Source organism: Artibeus jamaicensis, unplaced genomic scaffold (genome assembly GCF_021234435.1).
Source record: "Artibeus jamaicensis isolate MK-2021 breed Jamaican fruit bat unplaced genomic scaffold, CSHL_Jam_final scaffold_1689, whole genome shotgun sequence".
In the NCBI taxonomy this organism is placed as follows: Eukaryota; Metazoa; Chordata; class Mammalia; order Chiroptera; family Phyllostomidae; genus Artibeus; species Artibeus jamaicensis.
Genome location: NW_026522029.1, coordinates 6585606 through 6612684, shown reverse-complemented (window position 1 = coordinate 6612684; position 27079 = coordinate 6585606). Strand labels below are relative to the sequence as shown.

The following is a 27079-nucleotide window of genomic DNA, read 5'->3' as shown; positions in this document are numbered from 1 at the left end:
CCAAGGAGCAGGGTCTGAGGTTGGACCCAAACAACCCAAGATATCCACTTAAGAAAAATCCTTCTAACCCTGGCTGGTGTGGCTCAGTGGATTGAGCACTGGCCTGCAAACCAAGGGGTCGCTGGTTTGATTCCTAGTCAGGGCACCTGCCTGGGTTGCAGGCCAGGTCCCAGTAGGGGGCACGTGAGAGGCAACCACACATTGATGTTTCTTTCCCTCTCTTTCTCCTCTCTTCCCCTCTCTTTAAAAATAAATTAAAATCTTTAAAAAATTCTTCCAGCACCTGTGGGCACCTGTGGGGTGGGTGGCGGGGAATGAGGAGAAACTTGGCAGGGAGACCATTCAGGAGGTTGTGGCAGTAGTTAGGATGAAGGGACCTAAAATAGGACGGACGAAATGTTCGGAGACATGATGATCTGTGCTCAGGGAATTGTCAGAAAGGGCGAGGGACAAGAGAGGTGAAGTGAAGAGTAATTCCCAGCTTTGGGATTTGGGGGTTGGGTGGAGGAGAGAGGTGGAGGCTGAGAGGAAGCCTGGGTCCTCTCTTGCCCACTCCCAGGGGCCCCCCTTCTTTCATATGAACAGTTGACTGACATTTTCTCATTGTTTTCTAAATTTCCAAGCAAGATGCGTCTCCAGGAGCCCTTTTTGCAGAGATTACCGTACCAAAGCCTCCTCCGTGGTTGGAATCTGGGTCCTACTGTGCGCGTTTGTGCACGTGCACCCAGTTGAAATTTGGCGGCCAGGATTATAATATACGGACGAAGGAACACGTTGAGGTTGGATGCAGAATTTCTTTAAGTTTGAAATTGTTACTAAGATTAGGTTGCAGAAATGGAATTATGACTTCAACTTTGTTACGGGAAATAATTTGTGCAGTAAATACCGAGCATTTACTATGTGTCAGATTGTTTCTTTTCCATTGGGGATGCAGCAGACTACAGCACAGACTAGGTCTGCGTCTTCACAGAGCGGGCGGGGGAGGCGCAACAAACATATATACTTTCAGACAGTGATGAGTACCACGCAGAAAAAAAGGCAAGGGAGTAGAGAGTGATGGGGAAGGAAGGGGAGCCGACGGGATGGAGAGCTAATTCGGGGGTGTTCAGGATATTTGAGCAGAGACCTCAAGTTAGGGAAGGCAGTTAAAAACTAAGTTACCACCCTTGACGGGGGCGGGGGTGAGCTGGGGAGGGATAGAAGCAACACACAGAAGACATTAAATTTGAGATGTCAGGCATGTGTGTGGAGACGCTGAGAATGTGGATGGATGTCCAGGCCTACAGTTTAGAGGCGGAGATAAGAATTTGAGTGGGGACAGTCCATTTCCTGGCTTCAGTTACATTAGAGTTCACTGTGTGCCAGGTACTAGGGGTTGGAACGCAGAGATAAATAAATCTGTCCGAAGATCAGAGACCAGAGCCCGTGGTCTTGCTCTCCCGTGGGCTCTGTCCGCTGGCACAGACGCAGCAGCGAGAGGGGACAGAAGAAGGAAGGGCAGGGGGTGGTGACCGCGGAGCTGGGGCAGGCGAGCCCGAAGCGTGACGTGTGGGGCGCGTCACAGTGACAGCATTGTGCGCCGGTGACGCAGGCGCAGGGCTGGATGGTCCCGCCCACAGAGGGCCGGGAGGCGGAGCAGCGGCTCCACCGTGACCGAGCGGCGCCCCCTGCAGGCCGCAGGCGGCGACACAGCGGTATCCTCTCCTTTCTTCTCCCGCTTCCGCCCTCCTTAGGCCACACTTTTTTGGTTGTGGTAGTAGTTTCCGGGTCTAAGCCTCCAACTCCCGTCCGTCCCCACCTCTTCCAGGCTGGGCGTGTCGGTGTCGCCGCGCGACGAGTGCTAATAAAGTTTTTGTTTCCTTCTCTCTCTCAGGCTCCCCGACCCTCCTCAAGTACCGCGAGATCTCGCGGTGCGGCTACCATGGCGGCGGCGTTTGAAGCTGCAGCAACCTTAGCAGTTGAGGAGACCGCTGTTCCCGCGGAGCATGTGGCCGCACCGGTGTCGGAGCCCACCCCCGGGCCGGTGCGGAGCCTACGGATGGCCCACGACATCAATGGCCCGCGGACCCGCACGGGGGACGTGCTGCTGGCGGAGCCCGCGGACTTCGAGTCGCTGCTGCTGTCGCGGCCGGTGCTGGAGGGTCTGCGGGCGGCCGGCTTCGACCGACCCTCGCCGGTGCAGCTTAAGGCCATCCCGCTGGGGCGCTGCGGGCTCGGTGAGGGCGGGGACCCCGGAGAGGCCGAGGGGGACCGACGGGCGGCGGCGGCGTGGTCTGGGGGAGTCCCGGGTCGGCGGCCTGTGCAGGGCTAGGCCGGGGGCTCAGCGCTGCACGCGTTTGAGCCCCAGCTCCCTCTTTTGTAAAACAGCTTGAAGTACTGAGTTTAAACATAGTTAAGGATCTTTCCACACGTGCTGGTGGTTCTAAGTTAGAGAAGATAAACGGCAGAGGTTCAGGGGCGAGGCACGTTTCTGGGTGTGGCCATGCGTTTTTAAGAGTTAACTGAAAATGGAGGAGCCAAGTAGGTGATTTGTGGAGACTCTATTAATAGGTCTGTGATTCATGTTTGGTGCCTAAGCATCTTCAGTCAGTGCTGTCTAGTGATAACTTTTGTTTTCCGTTGCAGATTTAATTGTTCAAGCCAAGTCTGGCACGGGGAAAACCTGTGTATTCTCCACCATTGCTTTGGATTCTCTTGTTCTTGAAAACTTAAGCACCCAGGTGAGTTTAGCTCAGAGGGAACACCCAGAGGAGGGTGCGTCAGGGGAACTTTATCACAAATAGAATGAAATACCTGTAGTTCCTCAGAGATAGTGTGGATTTGATGAATGAATCAGTTAAGCCACGTGCAAAGTGTAGAATAGAAGACAGACATCAGGCCATTGAGTGGCGGTGTGGTTGGTGACCAAGTACGAATTACTAGTGTTAGAAGCTTGGAGTTTTCTGTTATTACTGCATCTTAAATAGAATGCTGTGTGTGTTAGTGTGGTCGTTACTTGAGAATACAGATTGAGATTCTGTTTTACTTGCTGATCACACAGTGGTGAGATGGAGCGTTTGTCCCGATTCAGGGCAGCCTCATGTTCCCGGCTATTCTTGGTCACTGCAGCTGGTTCTTAGCGCTCCCTGAAAAGTGTCATTGGTCTCCCATCTAGGTTCTTGGGAGTAGGTCTCAGGTGGCCTTACTCAAGATAACAGGAAACTTGGCTTTGGGGACCATTTCTTCAGCGAAGGTTTGTTGAGCCCACAGTGTTAACAGTTTGCCAGGCTTTGGGAATACAAAGATGACTCAGATATGCTTGTCACAGTCTTACCTTGGGGTTAGTGGTTAGGACCCGCTGTGGGCCATGTTCCCGGTTGTGTATCTCAATGATGGCTCTGCAACAGCCGTTTTTAGTCCCGAAACCCGAGTTCCGTGTCTGTGGAGCTTTTTGAGTCCTACCTTATACCCACCAAATCCTGGGTGATGCTGCCCTCGGGAAATCTTTTTACTACCCAAGGACCTGGGCTATTCTACTTGTGAATTGGGATGTATTTCAGATATTGGCTTCTGATAATTTGGCAGTTGGGCAACTGTCAAAACCCTGAGTAAGTCCCATAAAATACAATTTGTATTTTTTAAACATTTAAGATTTTTGTGTTATCCAAGTAACACATAGTTCATTTTTGAAAATTGGGAAAATTCAGAAAAATTAAGAAGGACCAGAACACAAAGTATAATCTCACCTATCCGAAGAGAAAGTGCTGGTAACATTTTGGGCATAGTTTCTCCTGGTCTTTTATTTGTTAAGTGTTTTTTTCTTAAGATTTTATTTGTTTATTTTTAGATAGGGGGAAGGGAGGAAGAAAGGGAGAGAAACATTAGTGTGTGGTTGCCTCTGGAGCACTTCGCACTGGGGACCTCTCCTGCAACCCAGGCATGTGCTTGACTAGGAATTGAACCTGTGACCCTTTGGTTCGCAGGCTGGCACTCAACCCACTGAGCCACACCAGCCAGGGCAGTTTTTTCTTTTCATAATTGAGACCATGCAGTTTTGCCACTGCCTCCTCCTCCTCCTCCAGCAGCTTTATTGCGGTGCTGTTATTGTGAGTTGCAGAGTCTTCTACCACCTGCCCCCGCAGCTGGGCCTCTGACCCTTCCCTGTGCTTCTGTCCAGCCGCACGGGCCTCCCTGCTGGCCCTCCAGTCAGACACACCAAGCACAGTGTTGTTCTCAGGTCTTTGTGTTTGCTGTTGCCTCTTCCTGAAAATACTTCCCCGAGGGTCACATGACCAACTCTTCTCCGGAATGTACATCTGGGCATCTGCTCAAACGTTAGAGGGGCCTTCTGCGATCGCCCTGTTTAAAATGACTCCTTTTGTTGCTTCTTCCTCTCTTCCCTGTTTGATATTTCTTCATAGCACTTTTAATTCCCTGCCGTTATTCATGCGTTTGTTTATTGGATGTCTTCTCATCGTTCAAGAAGGGAAAGTGCCTTTAGAGCGAGGCGAGGATTCTGTGCGGGGACTGCGGGCTCCGCAGCGGCTGTATGCTGCGTGGCACACAGTGGGTTCGAATTTAATGTTTGTGGAATGAACAGTGATCGCTCGAGGGAAAAACAGTTCATGATGCAACGTGCCACTCACATGTACGTGGTTTTTTTGTTTTCATTTTTTTAAATTTTTTTATTGATTATGCTGTTACAGTTGTTCTATTCCCCCTTTCATTCCCCTCCACCCTACCCCCATCCCCACCATTACCCCCCCTTTAGTTTATGATCATGTGTCTCAAGTCCTTTAGATTCTATATTTCCCATGCTATTCTTGCCCCCCATCTATTTTCTATCTACTGTCTATGCTACTTATTTTCTGTACCTTCTCCCCCCTTCTCCTCCCACTCCCCTGTTGCTAACCCTCCTTGAGATCTTCATTTCTATGTTTCCACTCCTGATCTAGCTGTCCTTTTAGTTTGCTTTTGTTTTAGGTGTGGTTGTTAATAACTGTGAGTTTGTTGTCCTTTCACTGTTCATGTTTCTTTACCTTCTTTTTCTTAGATAAGTCCCTTTAACATTTCATATAATAAGGGCTTGGTGATGATGAACTCCTTGAATTTGATCTTATTTGAGAAGCACCTTATCTGTCCTTCCATTCTAAATGAAAGTTTTGCTGGATAGAGCAATCTTGGTTGTAGGTCTTTGGATTTCATGATATGGAATACCTCTTTCCAGCCCCTTCTTGCCTGTAAGGTCTCTTTTGAGAAATCTGCTGACAGTCTGATGGGGACTCCTTTGTAGGTGACTGTCCCCTTAGCTCTTGCTGCTTCTAGGATTCTCTCCTTCATTTTAATTTTGGCTAATGTAATTATGATGTGCCTTGGTGTGTTCCTTCTTGGGTCCAACTTCTTTGGTACTCTCTGAGCTTCCTGGATTTCCTGGAAGTCTATTTCCTTTGCCAGATTGGGGAAATTCTCCTTTATTATTTGTTCAAATAAGTTTTCCACTGGTGGCTGTGCCTTTCCCCCTTCTGGTACCCCTGTAATTCGGATGTTGGAGCGTTTAAAGATGTCCTGGAGGTTCCTAAGACTCTCCTCATTTCTTTGAATTCTTGCTTCTTCACTCTTTTCTGTTTGGCCATTATTTGCTTTCTTCTGGTCCACTCCATTGATTTGAGTCCCAGTTTCCTTTTCATTGCTATTGGTGTCCTGTGCAGTTCCATTCATTTCAATTAGTTTCGCCTTCATATATTTGTCTAATTTGTCGGTATAATCAACCAGTTCTGTGAGGATCATGATGACCAGTGTTTTAAACTGTGCGTCTGAGAGTTTTGCTATTTCTTCATCGCTTAGATCTATGGGCTCTGGGGCTTTGAGATCTCCTTGCGACATTTTTTGGTCTGTTCTGGCCCTTTAAGTGTGAGAAGCGGTGCCTTGGACTCCCAGGTGGCTGGGTTGTGACGCTGGATGTGGGGGCGTGGTCAGAGCGGGGAAATGGCGGCCCCCTCTGCTGTTTCTCACAGCTGGGAGAGGATCAGCGCATTAGGTGGTTCACCTGGGCCGGGCCACTCAGAGTCACTGGGTTATGATGCTGCATGTGGAGGTGGGGTCAGAGCAGGGAAATGGCGGTGCCCTCCACTGCCGTTTGCCGTGGGGACCCGCCTTGCCCCTGTCCAGCCGTCCACTCCCTCGCCTGTCCGCCTGCGCACAAATGCGCGACCACAGTCAACACGCAGCACCGCTCCCCCGCTGTCTCCCCCACGGTCGCTCGCCTGGTTGCTCGCTCGGTCGCTCACTAGGTCCAACCCTGTGCCTGGATTCCGCGCGTCTGGATTCTGCGCGCTTGAGTCCGTCTGACTGAGACCTCCTGTGCAACCCCGCTTCACCAGTCGCTGGTTTCGCCCCTTACCGGTCAGGCTGAAGAATTTGTTGTTAACGGACTTCCGAAAAGTTCAATTTTCCGTGTTCTGGCTGTGTTTTCTGTTGCTAATATTTAGTTGTCTCTAAACTTGGTTGTGTGAGAAGGCACGGCACATGCACCTATGCCTCCATCTTGGCGGAAGTCACATGTACGCATTTTGCTGACGCGTGAATGTATTTTGCATTTTCTTAGATTTTGATCTTGGCTCCCACGAGAGAAATCGCTGTGCAGATCCATTCTGTGATCACCACTATCGGAGTAAAGATGGAAGGTTTAGAGTGCCATGTCTTCATTGGAGGGACTCCACTATCTCAGGACAAAACCAGACTTAAAAAGTGTCATATTGCTGTCGGATCTCCTGGTAAGACATCGGTGCCTTCCTAACGGAGCTTTTGGGAACTGAGCGCCTTTAACGCAACAGTAACATCGGACTTCGGTAACTGATACTCGTCTTGACGACTGTGAAGGGAGAGCCTTAGACCCTTGAGAAGCAGACCGTGTGACTGGAGCACTAACAGAATTACGCACTCTCCCTTTCTGAGGACGTTTAGGAACACGTCTGGGTCAGGCTGCGGAGCAGAGGGGAGCGAGGTGGCTTGCAGGAAGCCCATGGGTTAGGGTTTAATCACTCAGGCACGAGTCACTCAGGATTGGGTGCCAGCATGTAGCGTCTTGGCCGTTCAGGGCTTCTGATGGGGATTGTGTCCTTTATACTTGCTGGTGACGAAAGTTGAGGGGAAAATAAGGGTCTTAGGCAGGCTCAGGGCTCAGAGCTTCTAATTTGTGCTTTGGTGCGTGAGTGAATGCAGCCTGGGTCAGGAAAGTCAGCCGTACGACCTTTAAATAGAATGACATGGGTTGGGACTTGCACGAATTTGGTGCATCATAAGCATTTCAACTTTTTTTCTTGAAATTTAGGCAGAATTAAACAACTGCTGGAACTTGACTGCTTGAACCCAGGCAGTATACGCCTCTTTATTTTGGACGAAGCAGATAAGCTTTTAGAAGAAGGCAGCTTCCAGGAGCAAATAAAGTAAGAAAAACACCTGGCTCGACTATTAGAACGGTGCCCACAGTTGTCCGCCTTTGGCTTTTCCAGGTGGGGGTTATTGTCGGAACAAGCTTCCATGGCGTCACCTGTTTTCTGTTTTGCAGTTGGATTTACTCTTCCTTGCCTGCCAGTAAGCAGATGGTGGCCGTGTCGGCTACGTACCCGGAATTTCTGGCTAATGCTTTGGCAAGGTACATGAGAGACCCCACTTTTGTGAGACTGAACTCCAGTGACCCGAGTCTCCTAGGTGTGTATAGGTACTGGGTGCGTATGTTACTGGCTTGTGCTGCTTGGGAACTTCCGTATAGGCTGTCAGGAGATGGCAGGTGCGTTTGTCTAACAGGAGACCCTGCCCCACAGGTTTGAAGCAGTACTTCGCAGTTGTCAGTTCGTACCCTTTGGCCCATCAGATTTTTGAGGAAAAGGCTCAGCATCTGCAGGAACTGTTCAGCAGAATTCCGTTTAATCAAGCCTTAGTCTTTTCTAATTTGCACAGCAGGTAACGTGCCTTAAAAGGTCATCTGGGGGGACTTGGGAAGTAAAAGGGTAGGCGTGGGGCAGTGTCTGAAGTCACAACCCTTGGTTGCTTTTCACAGAGCGAAGCATTTGGCTGACATCCTTTCTTCGAAGGGCTTTCCCGCGGAGTGCATTTCAGGTGAGTCATCTTACTTTAATCCTTGTTCGGCGCCCTGGCTTGAAGCCTCTCTTGGGTCACAAGGAAGAACTGCCCTTTTGTGAGTGGTCTTTTCGGGGAGAGGGTGTGCTGAGTCGTCAGAGTAAAGAGAACTTCAGGTTCATTTCTTGTTGGGATTTGATGGATTAGTGTCTTTGTTTTATGAAGCAGGAACTTTGTATATTGAGAAAAATTAGAAAACTGGAGTTATATCCTCAAAGTTCGTTTTTGTTATTGTTAAAATGTTAAGAATTGCTACCTAAACTGTTTTATGGCCTTGTGGAAGGTAAAAGTGACTCATCTGGACACAAAGCTAAATTATTACTCCTGGCCTAGTAGGAATAAAAACTTGCAAGGAATTTTTTTTCACGATTTTATTTATTTATGTTTAGAAAGTGGAGAAGGGAGGGAGAGAGGGAAACACCAATGTGTGGTTACCTCCTGTGCGCCCCCTACTGGGGACCTGGCCCACAGTCCAGGCATGTGTCCTGACTGGTCATCAAACCGGTGACCCTTTGGTTCACAGGCGGGCACTCAATCCCTTGATTTTGTGCCCACGAGCCGGGGCGCTTTCAAGGAATTTTTTTTTTATTATTTTTTATTTTTATTTTTTATTTATTTTTTAAATTGATTATGCTGTTACAGTTGTTCTATTCCCCCCTTCATTCCCCTCCACCCTGCCCCCCATCCCCACCATTACCCCCCTTTAGTTTATGTCCATGTGTCTCAAGTCCTTTAGGTTCTATATTTCCCATGCTATTCTTGCCCCCCCCCATCTATTTTCTATCTACTGTCTATGCTACTTATTTTCTGTACCTTCTCCCCCCATCTCCTCCTCCCACTCCCCTGTTGCTAACCCTCCTTGAGATCTTCATTTCTATGTTTCCACTCCTGATCTAGCTGTCCTTTTAGTTTGCTTTTGTTTTAGGTGTGGTTGTTAATAACTGTGAGCTTGTTGTTCTTTCACTGTTCATGTTTCTTTACCTTCTTTTTCTTAAATAAGTCCCTTTAACATTTCATATAATAAGGGCTTGGTGATGATGAACTCCTTGAATTTGATCTTATCTGAGAAGCACTTTATCTGTCCTTCCATTCTAAATGAAAATTTTGCTGGATAGAGCAATCTTGGTTGTAGGTCTTTAGATTTCATGACTTGGAATATTTCTTTCCAGCCCCTTCTTGCCTGTAAGGTCTCTTTTGAGAAATCTGCTGACAGTCTGATGGGGACTCCTTTGTAGGTGACTGTCCCCTTAGCTCTTGCTGCTTCTAGGATTCTCTCCTTCATTTTAATTTTGGCTAATGTAATTATGATATGCCTTGGTGTGTTTCTTCTTGAGTCCAACTTTTTTGGTACTCTCTGAGCTTCTTGGATTTCCTGGAAGTCTATTTCCTTTGCCAGATTGGGGAAATTTTCTTTTATTATTTGTTCAAATAAGTTTTCCACTGGTGGTTGTGTCTTTTCCCCCTTCTGGTACCCCTATAATTCGGATGTTGGAGCGTTTAAAGATGTCCTGGAGGTTCCTAAGTCTCTCCTCATTTCTTTGAATTCTTGCTCCTTGACTCTTTTCTGTTTGGCCATTATTTGCTTTCTTCTGGTCCACTCCATTGATTTGAGACCCAGTTTCCTTTTCAACGCTATGGGTTTCCTGTGGAATTCCATTCATTTCCATTAGTTTAGCCTTCATATGTTTCTCTAATTTGTGGCTATAATCAACCAGATCTGTGAGGATCCTGATGACCAGTGTTTTAAACTGTGCGTCTGAGAGTTTTGCTATTTCTTCGTCGCTTAGATTTATCTCTGGGGCTTTGAGGTCTTCCTGCGACATTTTTGGTCTGTTCTGGCCCTTTAAATGTGAGAAGCGGCGCCTTGGACTCCCAGGTGGCTGGGTTGTGACGCTGTATGTGGGGGCGTGGTCAGAGCGGGGAAATGGCGGCGCCCTCTATGCCGCGGCCGGTCCAACCGCCCACTCCCCAGCCTGTCCGCTCGCCCGCAAATAGGCAACCGCAGTCAACACGCAGCACCGCCTCCCCACTGTCTCCTCTGCAGTCGCTCACCCGGTGGGTTGCTCGGTCGCTCACTAGGTCCAACCCTGCGTTTCGAACCCGTGCGTCTGGATTCCGCGCTCGGGTCCGACCCAGTCCTCCTGTGCAACCCCTCACGAGACGCCGGTTTCGCCCCTTACCGGTCGGGCTGAAGAATTTGTTGTTAATGGACTTCCGAAAAGTTCAATTTTCCGTGTTCTGGTTGTGTTTTCTGATGCTAATATTTAGTTGTCCCTAAACTTGGTTGTGTGAGAAGGCACGGCACATCCACCTATACCTCCATCTTGGCGGAAGTCCTCAAGGAATTTTTGATCAGTGAGATCCTTTTTAGAGTCTTGGTGGATAGCACAGCTTTGCCTTCAACCTGTCAGTTCCGTCTTGGTGTATCATGGGTGCTGGGAGACTATTTTGTGAGGGACCAGTACTTTGACTGTAGACAGACTTCAACACTAAATTTATAAAGTTAATTAAAGCACTTTTAATTGTTATACTTCATATATAAGTTGCAAATATAATGTATCTACACAATTTAAAATTGGTCTTTTAATTTTCAGTGGATTGCCTGACCATGTTTTAAAAGGTTCTGACAGTTAGTCCTAACCTAGATCTACGTGTGAGGACCGCATTCCCTTTGGTTTGCACATCGTTAGGTTGGGAAGACGGGGGCTCTGGTTCCTGCTTTTTTGTGGGTTTGACGAGTGTTCCTCTGGTCTCCAGGCAACATGAATCAGAACCAGCGCCTTGATGCCATGGCCAAGCTGAAGCAGTTTCATTGCAGAGTCCTCATTTCCACAGACCTGGTACGTTCCCTCTTCATGCGGGTGACTGGTACCTCCTGGCGTATGTTCTGTTGGCAGATGCTCAGCTTTCACCTGTCGTTTTATGTGGGTGCACCTGCTGGGAACACCAGCAGTTGATGGTCTTCCCAGTGGTGGGGAGTACACTTCTTAAAAGTGTCTTTAGTATCTTCACCTTCGTTTTTGAAAATAGTTATAGAGATGTAGAGATGAATTTCCTTCTCTTTCGCCCCTAAATATTCTCTCTCCTCCTAAACTCCTGTGCATCTTTAACCTGGCTCCTGGTCATACTCGGGTAAGGTAGTGAGTGCATTGGTGCCACACTGCAGTTCACGTTGCAGACAGACGTTGCTCTCTTTTAACTCAAGACTTCCCGAGGGATTGATGCCGAGAAGGTGAACCTGGTCGTCAATCTGGATGTGCCGCTGGACTGGGAGACGTACATGCACCGGATCGGCAGAGCCGGTCGTTTCGGTAAAGAGAAAAATTTACCTGCTTTGTTTAGGGGGACGAGTTTGGGACATGACACAGGTGGACTGGGGTGTCACTTACGGGAAAGTGATTTGCTGCTTAGCGCTCTGTCTGTGCTTTAGGGACTTTAGGCCTGGCGGTGACCTACTGCTGCCGGGGAGAAGAGGAGAATGTACTGATGAAAATTGCCCAGAAATGTAACATCCACCTTCTGCCTTTACCAAGTATGTGTGTCCGTTTCGTTTTGCGGTCAGGTTAATAATGGCGATGGTGACAGGCCGAGGGAAGATGACAGGGACCACAGACTGGTTGCGGTGTCTCGGGTACTGGCCCAGGTCCTGCACGTTTGTGACTCGGTCCTCACCACCGGCCGTGGGGCGTGTGCCGGCACCGTCCGCATTTTGGAGATGAGGGGACTGGGGCGGGGAGGCCGGGTGGTTTGCCTGAGCTCGCACAGCTCGTGGGGAGCGGGGAGGAGGCTGTGAGCTCACGTCTGGCACATGAGAAATGAAGAGTGAAGAATGCTTTCCCACGGTGTCAGCTCCGGGTTCGGTGTGCGGCCTTGCAGTTTGAGTTTATTCTTTTTTAAAGGGGGGTTCTTTTATGGCTTATGTCACCATAAAGGTGGTTCTTGCCATGTGCTCCTTTGTCACCATGAGAAAGGAAACATATTTTTAATCTGACCACACTTTTGAAAATTTTGAAGTGTTTTCAAAATTCAAAAGTGATTTTAGAGAATCATTTTTCACCCTGCTCTTTTTAAGTGACTTCTTGGTAACACTGTGTGTTTGAAACTATCAATGACGTCTTGAAAACAAAACCCTAAAAACCTCTTGTGTGAAAATATTTGTGATATGTGTTAATTCATAGATGTCAGTGTGTCTGTGTGTGCGTGCACACGGTCGTAAATGCGCACCTGTGTGGTATACCTGTGACCTAGGGAGTTACTGAGTGATTACAAGAACAAGTATTTTACCAATTTATACTAACTCCTTCAGTAATGTTTGTTTAAAGATTTTATTTATCTGTTTTTAGAGGGAGGGGAAGGGAGGGAGAGGGAGGGAGAAGGAGGGAGAGACACATCCATGTGAGAGATCGGTGGCCTCCCAGATGGGCCCCGACGGGGTGCCGAACCTGCAACCTGGGCTTGTGCCCTGACTGGGAATCGAACTGGTGACCTTTCGCTTGTGGGATGACGCCCAACCAACTGAGCCACCCTGGTCAGGACACTCCTTTAGTGATTTCATATGAGGCTGGATTAGGCACAGGTCTGGGCGTTTGTGGGTCTTAATAGCTTGTAATAATTCAGTGATTTTTTTTACTGATTTCGTTAATTGCTCTAAGCTTATGTCCTGATTTACAAAATACTTGTTTTCTGAAATCATTCAGAAATGCTGGTCCGGAGCAGCTCAAGAATGTCAGTCTTTCTCTGTTCCCGTTTTGTAGACCCCATCCCTCCGGGCCTGATGGAAGAGGGTTTGGATTGGGATGTGGAGGTTACAGCGGCTGTGCATACATACGGCTTCGCAGGCGCGCCCAGTGAGACCCTAACAGAGCAGATTCAGACAACGGAGCGAACCTCTCAGACCCGGAAAGCTCATGGTAACCACGTGGCTTCGTGTAGAAATACTTCCGTCTCTGCGCCTTCGGTCAAGTCAAAACCCACCAGCACACAGAAGCTCCCGGCGAGAAGCCACTCGGAGGGTGGACTCCGAGGAAAAGCAGCCTCGCCCCCGGCCCAGCGCCACGCTGTCCAGACGGAAGAGCAGAGGGAGAGTTCTGTTGGGACTGCCGTGGAGAACTGTGACGGTGGTCCGCACCAGGCCAAAGAGGACTTAGCGATGTCGCTCCCCCAGATTCCTTGTCTGTCTTCCTTTAAAACCCGCCCGCCACGCATGCTGACCTTTGCAGAGTTGGTAGAGGATTACGAACACTACGTTAAGGAAGGGTTAGAGAAACCTGTGGAAATCATCAGGCACTACACAGGTCCTGGGGATCAGACTGCGAACCCTCAAAACGGCTTTGTGAGAAGCCGGGTTACTGACGAGAGAGCCCAGGTGTTGGCAAGTAGCAGCCCGTCTGGAGAGTCCGAGAGCGACAGCGATTCTTACAGCTCACGGACTTCTTCCCAGAGCAAAGGGAACAAGTCGTGTGTGGGAGGCTCTTCTGATACTCAGCGGAAAGACTCGGCGTCCCCCCCTGCGGGGGACCGGGTCTCTTTGGAGCAACCTCTGAGTGGAAATGACGCCCCTAATCCGGGAGGGTATCAGGGGTCACCTGCAATCCAGATGAAGGCAAGGCGTGCCGAGGGGGCTACCCAGAGAGCCAAGCAGGGCCGGAGAAGCCAGGCGAGGCGGCCTTCCTATCGGTCGCAGGCGGAACCCCAGGAGGAGGAGTGGTGTGACCGCCAGGGCGAGAGCCACACGGGTTTTCCCGGCACCTACCAGGACTACGAGGAGTACTGGAAGGCCTACTACCGGGCGTGGCACGACTACTACGCGGCTGCCTCTCAGTCCTATTACTGGGACGCACAGAGGCATCCGGGCTGGATGGCGGCCTATCACATGAACACCGTTTATCTGCAGGAGATGATGCGTGGCCACCAGTGACGCGGGCCGCGCCTGCAGGTGCCGCTGAGCGGGACCCTGGGTAACCGTCCTCTGACCTGCAGGAGGGTGGCGTGGAGGAACTTGAAACGTCTTAAGGCTTTTTGCTGAGATACAGCTATTTTTCAGATTGTTTTGACCTACCACGTGTATTACCTATTTTTAAGAAACTTCATGGATCAGATTCTTGAGGGAAGTATTTTGGGACGAAGCTAAAGATGCCAGGGTGCCATCTTCTATTAGCTGTTCCACACAGAGACATTTGAAAAGACTTATATTACTTACTGCTTAGTTAAAAAAATAAAGAGTTGAGATTTGAAAAATGTTTGCATATGCTACGGAGTTCTTTACAGAAGGCCCGGGCTGCGGGTTCGCAGGGACATTCGTCCTCGGAGAAGCCTGTGACGCGGTGGGTCAGGAAGCCCCTGCGAGGGTTGGCAGGAGGAGCGAATGTTGCGTCAGACCGTCCCAAAGGCACTTGATTCGATGCTCTTTGCTTCCAGTAAAAAAACAAACCAGCCAGATGTGTTCACATACTGTTCATCTTCTGACCGTCTCGTTTTTAGGGTTATGAACGCTGCCCACATTGCCATGGTGCAGCAAACAGCTAAGCTGCTGTTTTTGATTCTCAGGAAAAGGGGCAGCTCCTAAAAGAGTTTTGGGATCTTTTTATGCACCTGCTGAAAGCTATAGATTTGTCCCAGAAAATGTCTGTAAACAAGAACCAGATATATGTTAACCCTGGGTAGGGGCTGCCCAGCCTGCTGCCGGGCTAAGGAAGGTTCTAGCTCCTTTGTTAAGTACTTGGTGGAAGCTGGAACTCCATCTGTTCAAACTCGCCACCGCATGTCCTAATCTTGTGTCTTCTAGAGATTTTTCCCCAGTTTTTACCTCTAGTACTAAGGTCCTAGGGGACAGTCGTTTTTCTGAGATGGTGTTACCGGTAACTTGCCATTTAGAAAAATGTAATCTGGAAGTTAGTTACTCTTCATTTCTTCTCCGAGGCAGGCAGCCCTTCCTGATTGCACATGTGGTTTGCAGACCGTTCTGCGCGCTTTGTGACGAGATTCCTGTGTGTGTGCAGATAAGCGTTCCGTTTGGAAGAGGAAAGCTCCTGTCTCCGTGTGCACGCTGGTCAAGGTGGTTTGACTGCTGTCCCTTGGGGCTGGGAGTGAACATCCAAGGCCATTGCTCTTCACGGTCCAGCACTCACAGGACACAGCCCTGAACTTCTGATCTGGGTTCCTGTCCATCGTGATGGCCAATGGTAGGGTCCCCTTACCCAGATGGGTGTTGCCAAATTAGAGCGGGTTAATTAACACGAAATAGCAAATCCACAATTAGGTCCAATGTGTTATTAAGAAGTGGAGTCTTTAATTACGCATTTAAACAAAGTCCCGTCACTGTGTAATTGCCGTGCCCCTCTCTACCCTTTCCCCTTAATGCAGGCAAGTTCACGGTTTGTCACAGCTAGGGGACTCTAATTAGGGTGCTGCTGCCTCTTAATTAGAAATGAGGTTACCCGTTAGTCTTGAAATTAATTGGATTCTTTCTTTAGGTTTGTTATACTTTGTGTTTGCTCCTTTTTTTTTAATAGAAAAATAAGCTGGAGGTGAGCGTATACATAAATAAAAACACTACTTGTTTCATTTTCCATGAGCATTTGCCAGGGAAATGTCAGCTGTGACCTCCCTCCGTGAGGGATGCAGGGATGAGGGTGGCAGGAATCTGTTTGCAGAGAAGACTGTCTGGTTCCCGGTCGTCCTGGGTGCACTTCCCTGCCACCTGTTAGGGACCACAGAGAGGTTTCAGGCAAACCCACTGGAGAACGCTTTGCGGTGTGGGGGGGAGAGTGCTTGTCCCGGGGCTGCCCCCCGTTTACGTATAGCGGTCACTTAGCCTCTCAGGGTCCTGATTCGCATTGATACAGTGAGGGAGCTGGACTAGGAGATTTTCTGGCTAGGGAAAAGGATTGTTATTTCATTAATACAGAGTTTCATAAATCCAGGAAACGTGTGTGGAATGGGCTAAATGCCTGAATTCCAGAACACTAGGTGAGCACACCGACCAGCACCGGTCCACTTGAGCTTAACTGAACTTATTGTGGAGAGAAGTCTTTGGAAAACTGTTGCTTTGGATAATTCTGGCTTGGAAATAGATGTAAACTGTGATTTGGGGTAATTTTAAAGCATTATTTTCTAAAGTAGTTTAAGTATCGCGGTACAGTTTACTAACCTTTCAAAAACACATGGTTTAAAGGTAAAAGTCTGCCCCCTAAATACTAAAAAAAATAAGAGGAATTCTAGTACTTGGGGATCAACTTCTATGAGACAAGGGAGTAGTTTGAAATTTTTAGGTTTTTTTCTTCACCCAAATGTAAATAAGCCTGTTAATCGTAAAAGATAAACTACTTTTGATAGTCACAGCTGACCTGGGAACCGGTCCCAGGGAAGGAGACCAGAGTATGTTTACTAATAGTTTTGTGCCTCAGGTAATGCAGCTGCAGGGCTTTGAAAAGCACCTCTGGTTTCCTTACCTTGCTCCAGGTGGTTGGCACTGTGGGTCTGTAGTGACACCTAGTGGGTGATGAGGGTAAGAGCATCGTGAGTGAAATGAACTCCACAGCCAACTGCTGGGGCCTCTGGGTGTCAGACGTGTGCCCCAGTGTCCCATTTCCACTGCACTCTTCTTTGACTGGGATCTGGTGTTGTGGGGAGTTAAAAGGATGCCCATTGTCACCACGTGGTGGGGACGTGAAAACGCCAGTTGCTCTCTCTGCCTGATTCAAAATCACTAAGGTGACATGATCTTCAAGATCCCTCATCCGGTTCCCCCACATTTAAGACAAAGCAGCAAAGGGAAGCCCAGAGAAAAGTGCCTGCCCCGCCGGGGTCATGTCAGTAGGTGACGATGGCGCCTGAGCCCCCGTCACTTGTTCCCAAGCTCTCCGCCCTGCCCTCTGGTTCAGTGCGCGCTCCTTTCCAGTTTGAGGCCTTGGCTTAGAGGGAGGAATATAGCACATTCCGTGCGCTCTTAGCAGAACCAGGGCTGACACACGAAGGCAGGGTTTCTTTAACAGGGCTGGGCCTCGACGTACAGCTGCTGCTGACCAGCACCCAGATGCCTTCCTGTTGGTGAGCATCGTGAGGCCAGCACGCAGGCAGGTGAGAATGGTTCCGGAGGCGGGGGGGGCGGCCACGTGGAGGGAGGGCGGGGGGAGGGGTTGGGCTGGACACTTAAGCACCTACCGAGGCTCTGCAACTTTCTAAAAACTGTTCTTTCCATTACAGTTGACACACATTGTATTAGCTTCAGGTACTCTCGACTTTTTTTTCTAGCAAGGTGGAAAGCCTCCCTTTGTTCAAATTACCCTGATTTCTAGTGTGTAGCAGGAGAATTGGCATGAAAATAAACATCATCATTTTAGGGTTTGTGGCACATAGTTTAATCCAGATTGGATACATCCGTACAGCGGTGGCACGTGACTCGATACTGTAAATGATACACATTTTAACATACGCACTACAGTTGCAAAAGAAGACGACGGGAAACCCAAGAGTTGTTTTTTTTTTCCACGGAAAGTTTGCATGTTTATCTTCCTGCAGTTTTATACAGTATTCTTTGCCATTGTGATGTCGGAAAGCAAAGCCCGTTTATTATATGAAAATAGAAAAGAACACACTTGATGTTTTTCACGATAACATTAGTGGGGGAGTGACCTCTAAGGAGAACATTACATTGGAATGTCTGGTTATCAAAAATATACCATCCCTCCCGCCTCCCAGGTTTGTAAAATAGTCTGTCGGTCCAAGGAGCCCCCCAGGACTTGGGCTAGCGCCCCACACTGGTTGGGGTGACAGCGTCCAGTGCAGTGAAGTGACCTGCCAAGACAGATGTCGTCCCCACACTTGATGAGAGAAACAGAACACTCCGAAGAGGAAACAAGACTCGACAGGAACCTCGTTAAAGCCGTCTCTTCGCCAACAACCACTTCCTCTCGGTTCTGGTGATGCTGTTTGGGCTCCAAGGGTCACGGCCATAACAACGTTCTTCCTTCATCCGGTCATTTTGAAACTCTGCAAGTGATGCCATCTCACAAGGGAATCAAAGGGAAAACAAAAGTCTTCCCGGTTCCCATTTGTCATGGTTACCATGCCAACTAGTTTAGAAGAGCAACTAATATTGCCTTAGTGACCTAAGATCCCAGCATTGGGTTCTTTCTGCCTTGTGGTTCTTGGTAATTGAAGCGAGGGCGTCTGGACCACCGGGATGCATCCATAACCTTGAGCTCAATGGTGACGGTGACCTCAGCAGTTTAAAAAAGGAGAACGGAAAACGTCCAGGTCCGTGTGTCAGTGTGCGCTTTCCCTGTCTATGTCTGGTAAGTGGCATGATCCTGAACAGCAGGCCCCACAGTGTAAAAACTGGGTCAGGTCCTCGGCACCCCTGCGGATGGGCTTTGTGGTAATACAGGTCAGCATGAACCGTCCACTTGACTTTCTGTTCAGATTATTTTTCTTAACTTCGCTTTTCTGTTTGCTGGTCTTACCCTCCTGTGGGGCTGCGGACTGATGTGTTCAACTGGCATTAGAATCCTGTCCGGCCTCCCGGACAGGATTCTCTGCAGTTAGTCCCGAGCTCAACACGCATCATGAAAAGAGACGAGAACGGAATCGTCCAGAGTGTGTTCCTGGGCACTCTGACGCGGGCCTTTCTGAACGGAAGGCTGCCTTCCTTGGTCAGCACCCTTGGCATCCAGGCGTTCAAAACAGAAGCCAGTCCCAGAGTGCCGTGGTGTGCAGCGGGAGAAAATCCCCAGGACATGCTGTCTACACCGAGGGTCCTAGTTCTGCCCGTGAATTTGGAGAAGTCACTCGGCTTCTCCCCGCCTGCTTCCTCGCTGTCAGTCAAGGACCTAGTGTCTTGTCCTGCTGCCGCCAGAGTCTCTAGTGAGGATCATACAGAAGGTGCGCTTTGAAACGGCGTCCGAGCCCTCTCTCCATTGAGAGGGCTGACTGCTCACCCGCTCACCTCTTCTTGACAGTTGGGGGCCAGTTCTGCGCGGGGAATGGCGGCTTCCAGGGGGCAGCTTGTGACACAGCCGGGTGGTTTCCGAGGGCTGCGTCCGAGCAGGAGTGACGCGCGCCTACGACTAGGTGTCTGGTGGCAGCATGTGTTCTTTGACGGGTCTTCTCTGAAGCCTGGTGATTCTGAGGGGCAGCGGGAAAAGCGCCAGACTAATAGCCAAGGGACATGCGTTCTGGTCCCAGCTCTGTCGTGAAACGACTGCCTGACCTTGAGCAAGTCGCTTCATTCCTCTGGGTCGCAGCTTTCTGCACTGTCCACTGTTGCAGAGGTTCTTCAGTGTCTTCTGGTTCAGATACTCTTAACTCTTTAGTTCCTACGTTCCCATTCATCTGAATGTAGCCTAATCGTTCTGTTTTTTTTTTTTTTTTTAACTCCCTCTAATGCTGAGTGGGATCGAATGATGCAGGTGGCTTTGGGAATCTTCTGCTATGTGGAAGTGGTTGATAAACTATGCAAGCTCAAGGCCATTGCCCAGAAGACCGTGCGAGCAGGTTCTTCCGCCACTGGCCGGTGAGTGCGACGGACTAAATCGACCCTTGTGTGTACCTCCGCGTGCAGCGCGCACTCCGTCTGCTGGATCCTGTTTGTGTTCGAGCCACTTTCCCGGGCTGACCTTTCACCCCAGAGGCGAGCTGGGTCTCCTGCGCCTGGCTGAGGCTGCGCTGTGGGGTGGAGGTGCAGGGGAAAGTCTAACGGGCTTTTTAGGAACTGTCATAATGTGGGACTCAGAAATGGAGCCAGAGGAACACAAAACATTGAGTTCCTTAGGGTCAAAAAGTGGAAAATTCCCTGGGACGTGATTATTAAAATGTGTTCACTGGTTTTGGGGGGCCGCTGTGCTCCCCTGGTGCACAGTCAGACGCGTCTCTGCGATGGGTCAGCTGTCACCCCCGGGTCGCCTGCTTGTGTGCGGCAGTGGCCGTGTCCCCACCCGCCTCCGTCCCTCACCCCACTCAGTTCCGAGGATGTGAACTTAGAGACCTAGACACTCCTTGCTCGGCTCCATTACTCATTCTCTCCCAGAAAAACTTTTCTGGGCCTTTGCCTGCCGGCTGACCAGGGCCCAGCCCGGTCCTCTGCCTCCCCCGACGCGAATGAGCGAATGGGTATAAGTGCTTGTTCTTGGGCGTGTGCAGGTTGTGTGGCCCACGCGTGTTCCTCTGTGGCTGTTAAGCTTTTCCACCCACTTGCGCCCTAAGCCTGGAGGGCCAGCGCCCCCCTGTCCCCATGTCAGGGAACTCCTTGAAGCCAGACCCAGAGAGAGGGCTTGGGCGAGCCCAGTGAGGACAGCAAAGGAGATCTGGGGGCAGGTGCCCCCTCCTCCACACTCTGCGAGCCTTCCAGTTGGGTGCCCCTCGTAACCTCTGGACTTGCCTCTTGCATGGGGTCAGCAGAGCTGGAGTCACAGGGCAGCCCCCTGAAGAGGTGCTTGGCTTCCCAGCTGGCGCCCTCCTCTGGACGGCAGGGCAGCGGGCAGAGCGTTCCTGGCCCACAGTTACAGGTCTACCCCCCACTGGGGAGAGTGCTACAGGGCAGTGGGGACAGGGCGAGGGAAGGGGCTTGACACTCACCCCGAGGCCCCCTGCTCCCCTATCAGCAGTGAAAATCCCCTTGCACCAGGGTGCGAGCCACCTGACCAGAAACACTGTCTAGGTCCTCAGAAAGAATATTCACTTGCTCACTTGTACGGGGTCATCAGGCTTCTCCCCACTTCAGTTACCCTCGGGGACGTCAGGCCTGAAGACTTCAGACCTCCAGTCCAGCACGCCCGTCCAGCATCTCTCGCCTGCCTGCTTCTGCGCGGCCCTCGTGAGGCTCCCAGGCCTCTGTGCGGAGTTGCGCAGCGTGCAGTGAGGCAGAGCCTGGGCCACTGCCCTCTGCAGGACCACGCCGCCTCCCCTGCATGGCTCTGGGTGGGGCTCTGGGCAGAGCTCTGGGTGGGCTTGATGGTGGGAGCCACAGGGCCCGCGGCAGCGGTGAGCCTGGGGTCTTCCGTCCTCCCCACTGGCCCACACCCAGAGTGGGCTGGTTCCTTTTTCCAGATCCCCGTGTGACAAATCCAGGCATCCCCTCTTTAAGCTGGACGGGAGCAATGAGTTCTCTACGGGGTCTTCCCTCGGCCCCGAACCCTCCTGCTTGGCCTCATTCCCTTCTCTTCCACAGCTGCCTGTGCACCTACAGGACCTGCGTGCAGGAGGCCTCGCCGGTGCACCTCAGGGTCACGGGTCCGTGTGGAGACAGATGGCGGGACAGCTGACACACAGCCAGGGGCTGAAGCAGAACGGGACAGAGACGGGGGACACGCTGCTGTGCGGTCCCTTGGCAGCTCTGTGCAGGTCAGCAGGGTGGTGGGGGCCCAGGCTCAGACGACCTCACCCCCCCCAGGGGAATGGAGAGAGAATTCAGCAAAACCTGACTTCTTAGCCTAAAAGCTTTTGCTATAAAAGGAGAAAAAGAAAGAGTTAACCCTCACAAAATGCATTGTTTTGGTTCAAAGGTACTGGGTCCATGGAGAGACATGTCTCACAAAAATCCGTCAGTGTTTTTGTTTCCACCTTTTCCCATGAATAAATATTATCCATTAAGAGCCTTGAAAAGGTGCTTAAATACACAGTGTTATATTGTCTTCCTGTTTTGCATCTGACAACTGAGGCCTCTGGGCTGCTCTCGGTCTCACATCTCCTCAGGGGGTCCCCAGAAACAGGAGTGACCGGGTCTGGCTCCCCCTCCAGGCCGTGCTGGCTGGCACACAGTAGCCTCCACCCAAGGTCCCATCCCCTGCCCCCCACCCCCTTCCTCCGGCCCCAGGAGAGGCGGCTCCCCGGGGCTGTGCGCACCACAGTGACCTCGGGGCCCCTCTGCTGCCTCTTGCTCCTCCCAGGCACAAATTCCGGGTGGGGTGAGGGGATGGCGTGGTCCCCGTGGCCACCCACCAACACGCCAGCCTTCTTCGCCCCCACCACCCACTCTGGCCCTCTGCACAGCGGCTTCACAAGGCGGAGACCTTGACCACGTTGCTGGCTATGGAAGGAATGTTCGTGTTGGGGCCCGGGCTGGCGGGAGGCGGCCGGCTTTCTCCCTCGGGGGTGAGCGCGGGGGGCGTGGGGATGCTGATGATGGCTGTGGTGATCTGGGACGTTCTGCAGTTTGGTCTCAGTCCATCGTCTGCTTTCAGATTAAGGCTGGAGCGACTGCGACAGAAAAGGAGGGAGTTGCGGGCGGTGCCTCTTGCTAGTGTCCCGAAGTTCCCCTGACCCCCGGCATTTCTAGCTCATGGAAACTAGAAGGAGCTTTTGGTGTCCCTCTTCCTCTGCTCTGGCCATCCGCCTGTAAGTATCCATCCTTGCTGCCTGAACTACCGACGACGGCCCAGGCGTGGTGTCGGGCTTTGGGATTCAGAGTGTGCGTGCGTCTTCCCCTGCACCGGGTTGTTTGCCTGTCCTGTGTGGCATTTGACTTGGGCTCTCCCTGAATTCCTTGCAACTCACTGGAGGGGGGGGTTGAGGGAGTGGCCTGAATATGAGCAGAGACAGGAGGGGAAAGTCTGAGATTCAGAATCATTGTGGGATGAGCCACACCCAACACAATTGTGGAAATTATTTCCTTGGTCCATTCTTTGCACTGGGATAGGCCATTTGTGGGTTTTTCGGGGAAGCTATTTTTTCTGGTATCCAATCACACATTGGGCCTAAGCTGGCTATTGTTTTCCCCAAAGTGTGTGAAGGGCCTTTGGGCTAACGTGTAGGGCCCAGAGGAAGGTGGGGGAGGAAGGGGTGGGGCCCATGCATTGGATTAGGGGGACAGAGGGCCAGAGGACCTTGGGGGTTCTAAGCTGGAGACTGTCCAGTCCTGCGGCTGGAGGGTGCCCACCTGGTGGTGAGGGAGGGCTGCTCGCTGCCCTGGACGTGGATCGTGCTGAGCTCCTGCATGCTGCGCAGGCGGGTGGCCGGCAGGTTGGAGTTGGGCAGGTGTGTGGTCTTCTTGCTGCGCCGGGAGCAGCAGGTGGTCGTGAGGCCCGGATGGCTGGACAGCGAGGGGCTCCTTGTGGACGGGTAGTTCTGCATTGAGCTCTCCATGCAGTTCTGCTCGAACATCTGCTCGTCTATGAACTCGTGGTTCTGTGGGAGGCAGAAAGAGGAGATGCAGCAAAGGATGCAGGGAGGAGGGGGATGGGCCCCGGCTTGGGACGGCTGCCTGTCTGTGCCGGGCCCAGAGAAAAGGGCTCCCAGAGGCTGGGCGCAGACAGGCGTTCGGGAGGGCTGGTGTCCCACAGGCCTCTGATGATGGAGGAAGGAGAGTTCGGTGGGCAGCCCTGGCCATCAGGCTGGGGGTGGGCTGGGACTGGAGTTGTTAAAATCACGGTGGGGTCTACATGCCATCTGCAGCTTTGAGTTGAAGGGACACTGGGGACATGGAGGGATTTAGTGGCGTTGTCCGAGCTGGAAGCAAAGACAGGACCCCGGGGTAGCAGGTAAGGAGTCACTGCTACGGGCAGTCGGTGTGCTAGGCTGTCTTTTCCGGATTGAATGGGGGAGAGCCGCAGGAGTCCTGGGTAAACTTGAGACTGCCGCTTTTATCAGAAAGGCTCTCCCAAGGCGCTGGATTGTTCACGGGCTTGGGGGAGCCTGCTCTCGAAGGCCAGTGCGGTCAAACTGTCAGGGTTGCGATTTAATTACTGGTTTTTGTTTCACTGACAGTTGGACATGGATGCCTGGGGGCACAGGGGCCCCTAAGTCAAGGGTAAGCACAGGAAGGGGATGCTAACAGCTTCCTGACCAGAGGCCATCAGGAGGGGGTGGAGCTGAACCCTGGAGAAGTGAAAGCATGTCTGTCTGCCCCAGGCGGCTCGAACCCTCTGGCCCTGCCGGTCGGCCAAGGCTGCCAGAGTGCAGAGAAAGTCTGAAGGGAGGTAGCACGGGAGCAGTTTGGAGACCAGCCCCAGGCCGACACCAGGCGTCCCCACGGAGCCGGGGAGGTGGCCCTGGACAGTGGTAGGTACCAGCACTGGTGCCATGCTCCTCTGCCCCCTCCAAGCCCTTGGGGGTGTTAAAGAGGAAGTCAGAAAGGCAGCCGGGCAGTTCACAACACACTGGCAGCCGAGCCGGTGCTGGGGGTGACCGCGGAGGGGGGAGCAGCCCCGGAAGAACCAGCAGCACATGCAGACAACCAGGCCAGGGGTGAGCGGAGAGAATCCACAGACTCAGAAGAATCAGAGAGAAAGACAGCAATTGAAGTTTAAAAAAGTTATACCTTGATGGTGGACGTTCGTGCGGACAACAGGGGATCATCCGCAAGATAGGACAACCCCTGCGGGACGGCATGCCAACAGAAGACAGAAACACCACTGACTGCACATTCCGGCATTCCCAAGCTCAGTGTCCACATCCGGTCCCCGTCCCGGCATTCCGCCCCCAGGCTCCGGCACGACCTGCTCACACCCAACATTCGCTCCTTCCCTCCCCACGCCCCTCCCTGAAACCCAGCATTCCGTCTCTCCCGTCAGGACATCCCATCCCCGCAGTCCGACATTCTCCCCCTTGGATTCAGCATGCCGCCCCTCGCGGCCAGCATTCCAGCCCTCGATCCCCAGATCTCATTTCTTCAGTGCCAGCATTCCAGCCCTTCAGACCCAAATGGCCCCACCCGCCCCACCCGGCACGTGCAGTGGGGAGGGTGGCCGGTCTGGTTGGCGCCTCCAGCAAGCGCTGACTTGGAGAGAGATTCTGCGCCCACGTGCAGCACTGGGTGCTAAGGCAGGTTGGGTGAGTCTGGAGACTAGGGTTTACAGACTGCCCCCCACTGCGGAAGTCCTCCCTGGGCTCAGCCGCCACCCACAGTGTCATCTAAGATCCGTCCCCTATACTGAGGCGGCTGGGATATGGGACGTGAGAATTAGAAGGTTCTTCCTTACTGCGCTGAGCCGGGGCTGCAGGGTGTTTGGGGAGGGAGGTTCTGGAGAAGAGCAGGAAAGGGTTTCACTTCGTCGCATTGGCTGTCCACCCTGATGGCCCCGCCCTCCCTGCCATTCCTGACATGTGGGGCCAAGGGTCCGGGTTGGTCCATTGCCCTTCCTTCCCATCTGTCTGTGCGGCAGAGGCATCATTCCGCATCCCCACTAGGAGGCCCTACACCACGCTGTTTGAACGGTGAGCCTTTTGAAAATCTAAGCTCCCCGGACAGCAGGGTGACAAGAGGAAGCACAAAGATCGAATCCCTGTTTGGGGAAGGAAATACACATGCGATGCCTCCTTACTTACCGTCTCCTGTTCCTAGAGGAATGGAGGGAGCAAAGGGACCCACAAACTGCGTCCACTTAGCCCCAGAGGTAGGACAAAAATCGACATGCATCTCTGCTGTCCCGTAGCAAGTGAGTATAATAAACTCAGCCCTAGTTTTGAACAGTGATGCCCCTCACAACTGGGGGACTGATGGGCAGAGCCCTTGGCCCAGTAACCAAGACACGGGTGTGGGAGGGGAGCGGAGGGGGAGCCTGGGGAACGGCCTCCTCTGCACTGCAGGGCACAGCTGGCCTGGCCCTGGCGACTCTGCCCCTCTCCTTGGGGTTCACAGAGACCTCCTCTCTACTTTTGGGCTCGGAAGGGGGCAGACTTCGACTCCTGAAGCTGGCCCAGGATGAAGATGAGAGTGGGGTTCTCTGTGACCTGTGACCTCAGAAGAGGGATGGGACTCACAGTGGTTTTCTCCAGGCAGTGCAGCAGGTGGTGGTGCTGGCTCTCGATGAGCGAGGTGGTCTTGCCCACGTGCTCCTCCTCCGGGGTGCCCTAGGGAGACGGGGAGATAGACCGAGGACAGGGCTGGGGACCCGTCCTCTCCCCAGCTTCTCCACCTCCTACAGACGGGGGGAGGGCACCGGAAAGGCCAGGCTGAATCAGGTTTTAGGGCCACCGTACAACATGCTCGCCTTGGTCTGAAGCTGGTCTGGGCAGTGGTGACAGTTCCGTGGGAGAGGTGTAGGGGCTGCAGTCTGGGGCAGGCTTTGGGGCGGGAGTTCTGGTGCCCCCAAAAGAGAGAATGAGTCTATTGTCTCCTCTACCTCCCCAGCCCGGGTCCGCTGGGCACCTACCATCAGCTCCAGAGCCTCGTTGAGGAGCCCATTGCGCTTGCTGTGCAGGTAGGCGTTGGAGCTGCCTGTTTTCGCCACACGGATCCTGGCGAGGCGGGCCTTCTGTGATTGGCAGAGACAATCGGAGCGTGAGGTCCAAGGACCATGAGCCTGGCTAGGCCAGGGCAGGGGCTGTCCCAGGGAGGCTGGGCTCTTGGGTGATTACGGATGTTGGGGGGGGTCTGCTTCTCCCCAGCCTCCCAGGTCTCTGTTCCTAGGCCCTGGGACTGGGTCTGAGACACTGTCCCCTCCTGGTGCAGCTCGGTTGTGATCTGAGCTCCCAGAGGTCTCACTCACCTCTCCAGCTGGGTGTCATCCTTGGCTGGAGCGGCACTCATCCGAGTCCATCCGAGTCCCCCCTCCTCCCAACGGTTCCTGAGCGGGTCAGCTCAGCGACCCATTGGGTATTGCTCATCAATGACCCATTGGGTATTGCTCATCAATAACCCGTTGGATGTTGCTCATTGAGCTCTTGCAAGGAGCGTATGTCACAGCCCTTCTGTGAGCCTCCACTGGGGTCCAGTGCCCTTCCCTGCAGGCAGCAGGGGCCCAAGTATCGGTTAATTATGAGCGAAGCAAAAAGTGTGCACGTGGGCCCTGCATCCTGCTCAAGTCCTTCCCCACACTTTCCGCCTTAGCACTCGTTATGAAGGGGGTCTGGTGTTTACACACTTAGGTCGTTACTGTCTCCCCTGCCCGTCAGAACGTACACTTGTGAGGGCAGGAGGTTTGGTTTTGTTCACTGATGTCTCCCCAGAACCTAGTCATTTTAAAATAAATAAATGAGGACTTCCGCCAAGATGGAGGTATAGGTGGATGTGCCGTGCCTTCTCACA

At 52.0% G+C, this 27079-nt stretch overlaps 2 protein-coding genes and 1 long non-coding RNA gene across 7 annotated transcripts in view; 2 read left to right on the top strand and 1 right to left on the bottom strand.

Annotated features, from left to right (window-relative positions):
- The first annotated feature begins 1745 nt into the window (after positions 1-1745).
- On the top strand, positions 1746-15025 carry DDX20 (DEAD-box helicase 20). Of its 2 annotated transcripts, none has more exons than XM_053655893.1 (11): positions 1746-2216; positions 2626-2720; positions 6584-6752; positions 7310-7424; positions 7547-7689; positions 7803-7941; positions 8039-8097; positions 10876-10958; positions 11324-11429; positions 11549-11650; positions 12816-15025. In XM_053655893.1, the coding sequence occupies exons 1-11, from the start codon at positions 1922-1924 to the stop codon at positions 14033-14035; spliced, it is 2526 nt and encodes an 841-aa protein (XP_053511868.1). In that variant the 5' UTR covers positions 1746-1921; the 3' UTR covers positions 14036-15025. The 2 variants fall into 2 exon arrangements, with proteins under 2 accessions (XP_053511868.1, XP_053511869.1); XM_053655894.1 differs by having other exon boundaries at positions 1747-2216; positions 12873-15023.
- A 2246-nt stretch (positions 15026-17271) lies between these two features.
- LOC128625980 (uncharacterized) lies at positions 17272-26275 on the top strand. The gene is made up of 5 exons (XR_008389837.1): positions 17272-19630; positions 21284-21456; positions 22296-22449; positions 23818-25487; positions 26183-26275. It is a non-coding gene; the product is annotated as an uncharacterized LOC128625980 (long non-coding RNA).
- KCND3 (potassium voltage-gated channel subfamily D member 3) overlaps positions 21518-27079 on the bottom strand; it is a 183458-nt gene continuing 177896 nt past the window's right edge. For 3 of the 4 annotated variants that reach the window (XM_053655896.1, XM_037152421.2, XM_053655897.1), the window contains exons 4-8: positions 26205-26306; positions 25813-25902; positions 24371-24427; positions 22991-23238; positions 21518-22311 (exon numbers count right to left, since the gene is read on the bottom strand). In XM_053655896.1, the coding sequence (XP_053511871.1) occupies positions 22110-22311; positions 22991-23238; positions 24371-24427; positions 25813-25902; positions 26205-26306 (699 nt within the window). In that variant the 3' untranslated portion in view covers positions 21518-22109. The remainder of the gene's footprint in view (positions 22312-22990; positions 23239-24370; positions 24428-25812; positions 25903-26204; positions 26307-27079) is intronic. The other variant, XM_037152422.2, reaches the window with a different exon arrangement.

Bases quoted from the DNA above. Each gene is read 5' to 3' on its own strand.
- DDX20 (XM_053655893.1), top strand. From the start codon at position 1,922: ATGGCGGCGGCGTTTGAAGCTGCAGCAACCTTAGCAGTTGAGGAGACC. The intron at 8,098-10,875 runs GTGAGTCATCTT...TCTGGTCTCCAG, and splicing joins TCCCGCGGAGTGCATTTCAG to GCAACATGAATCAGAACCAG. The intron at 11,651-12,815 runs GTATGTGTGTCC...GAAATCATTCAG, and splicing joins CCACCTTCTGCCTTTACCAA to AAATGCTGGTCCGGAGCAGC.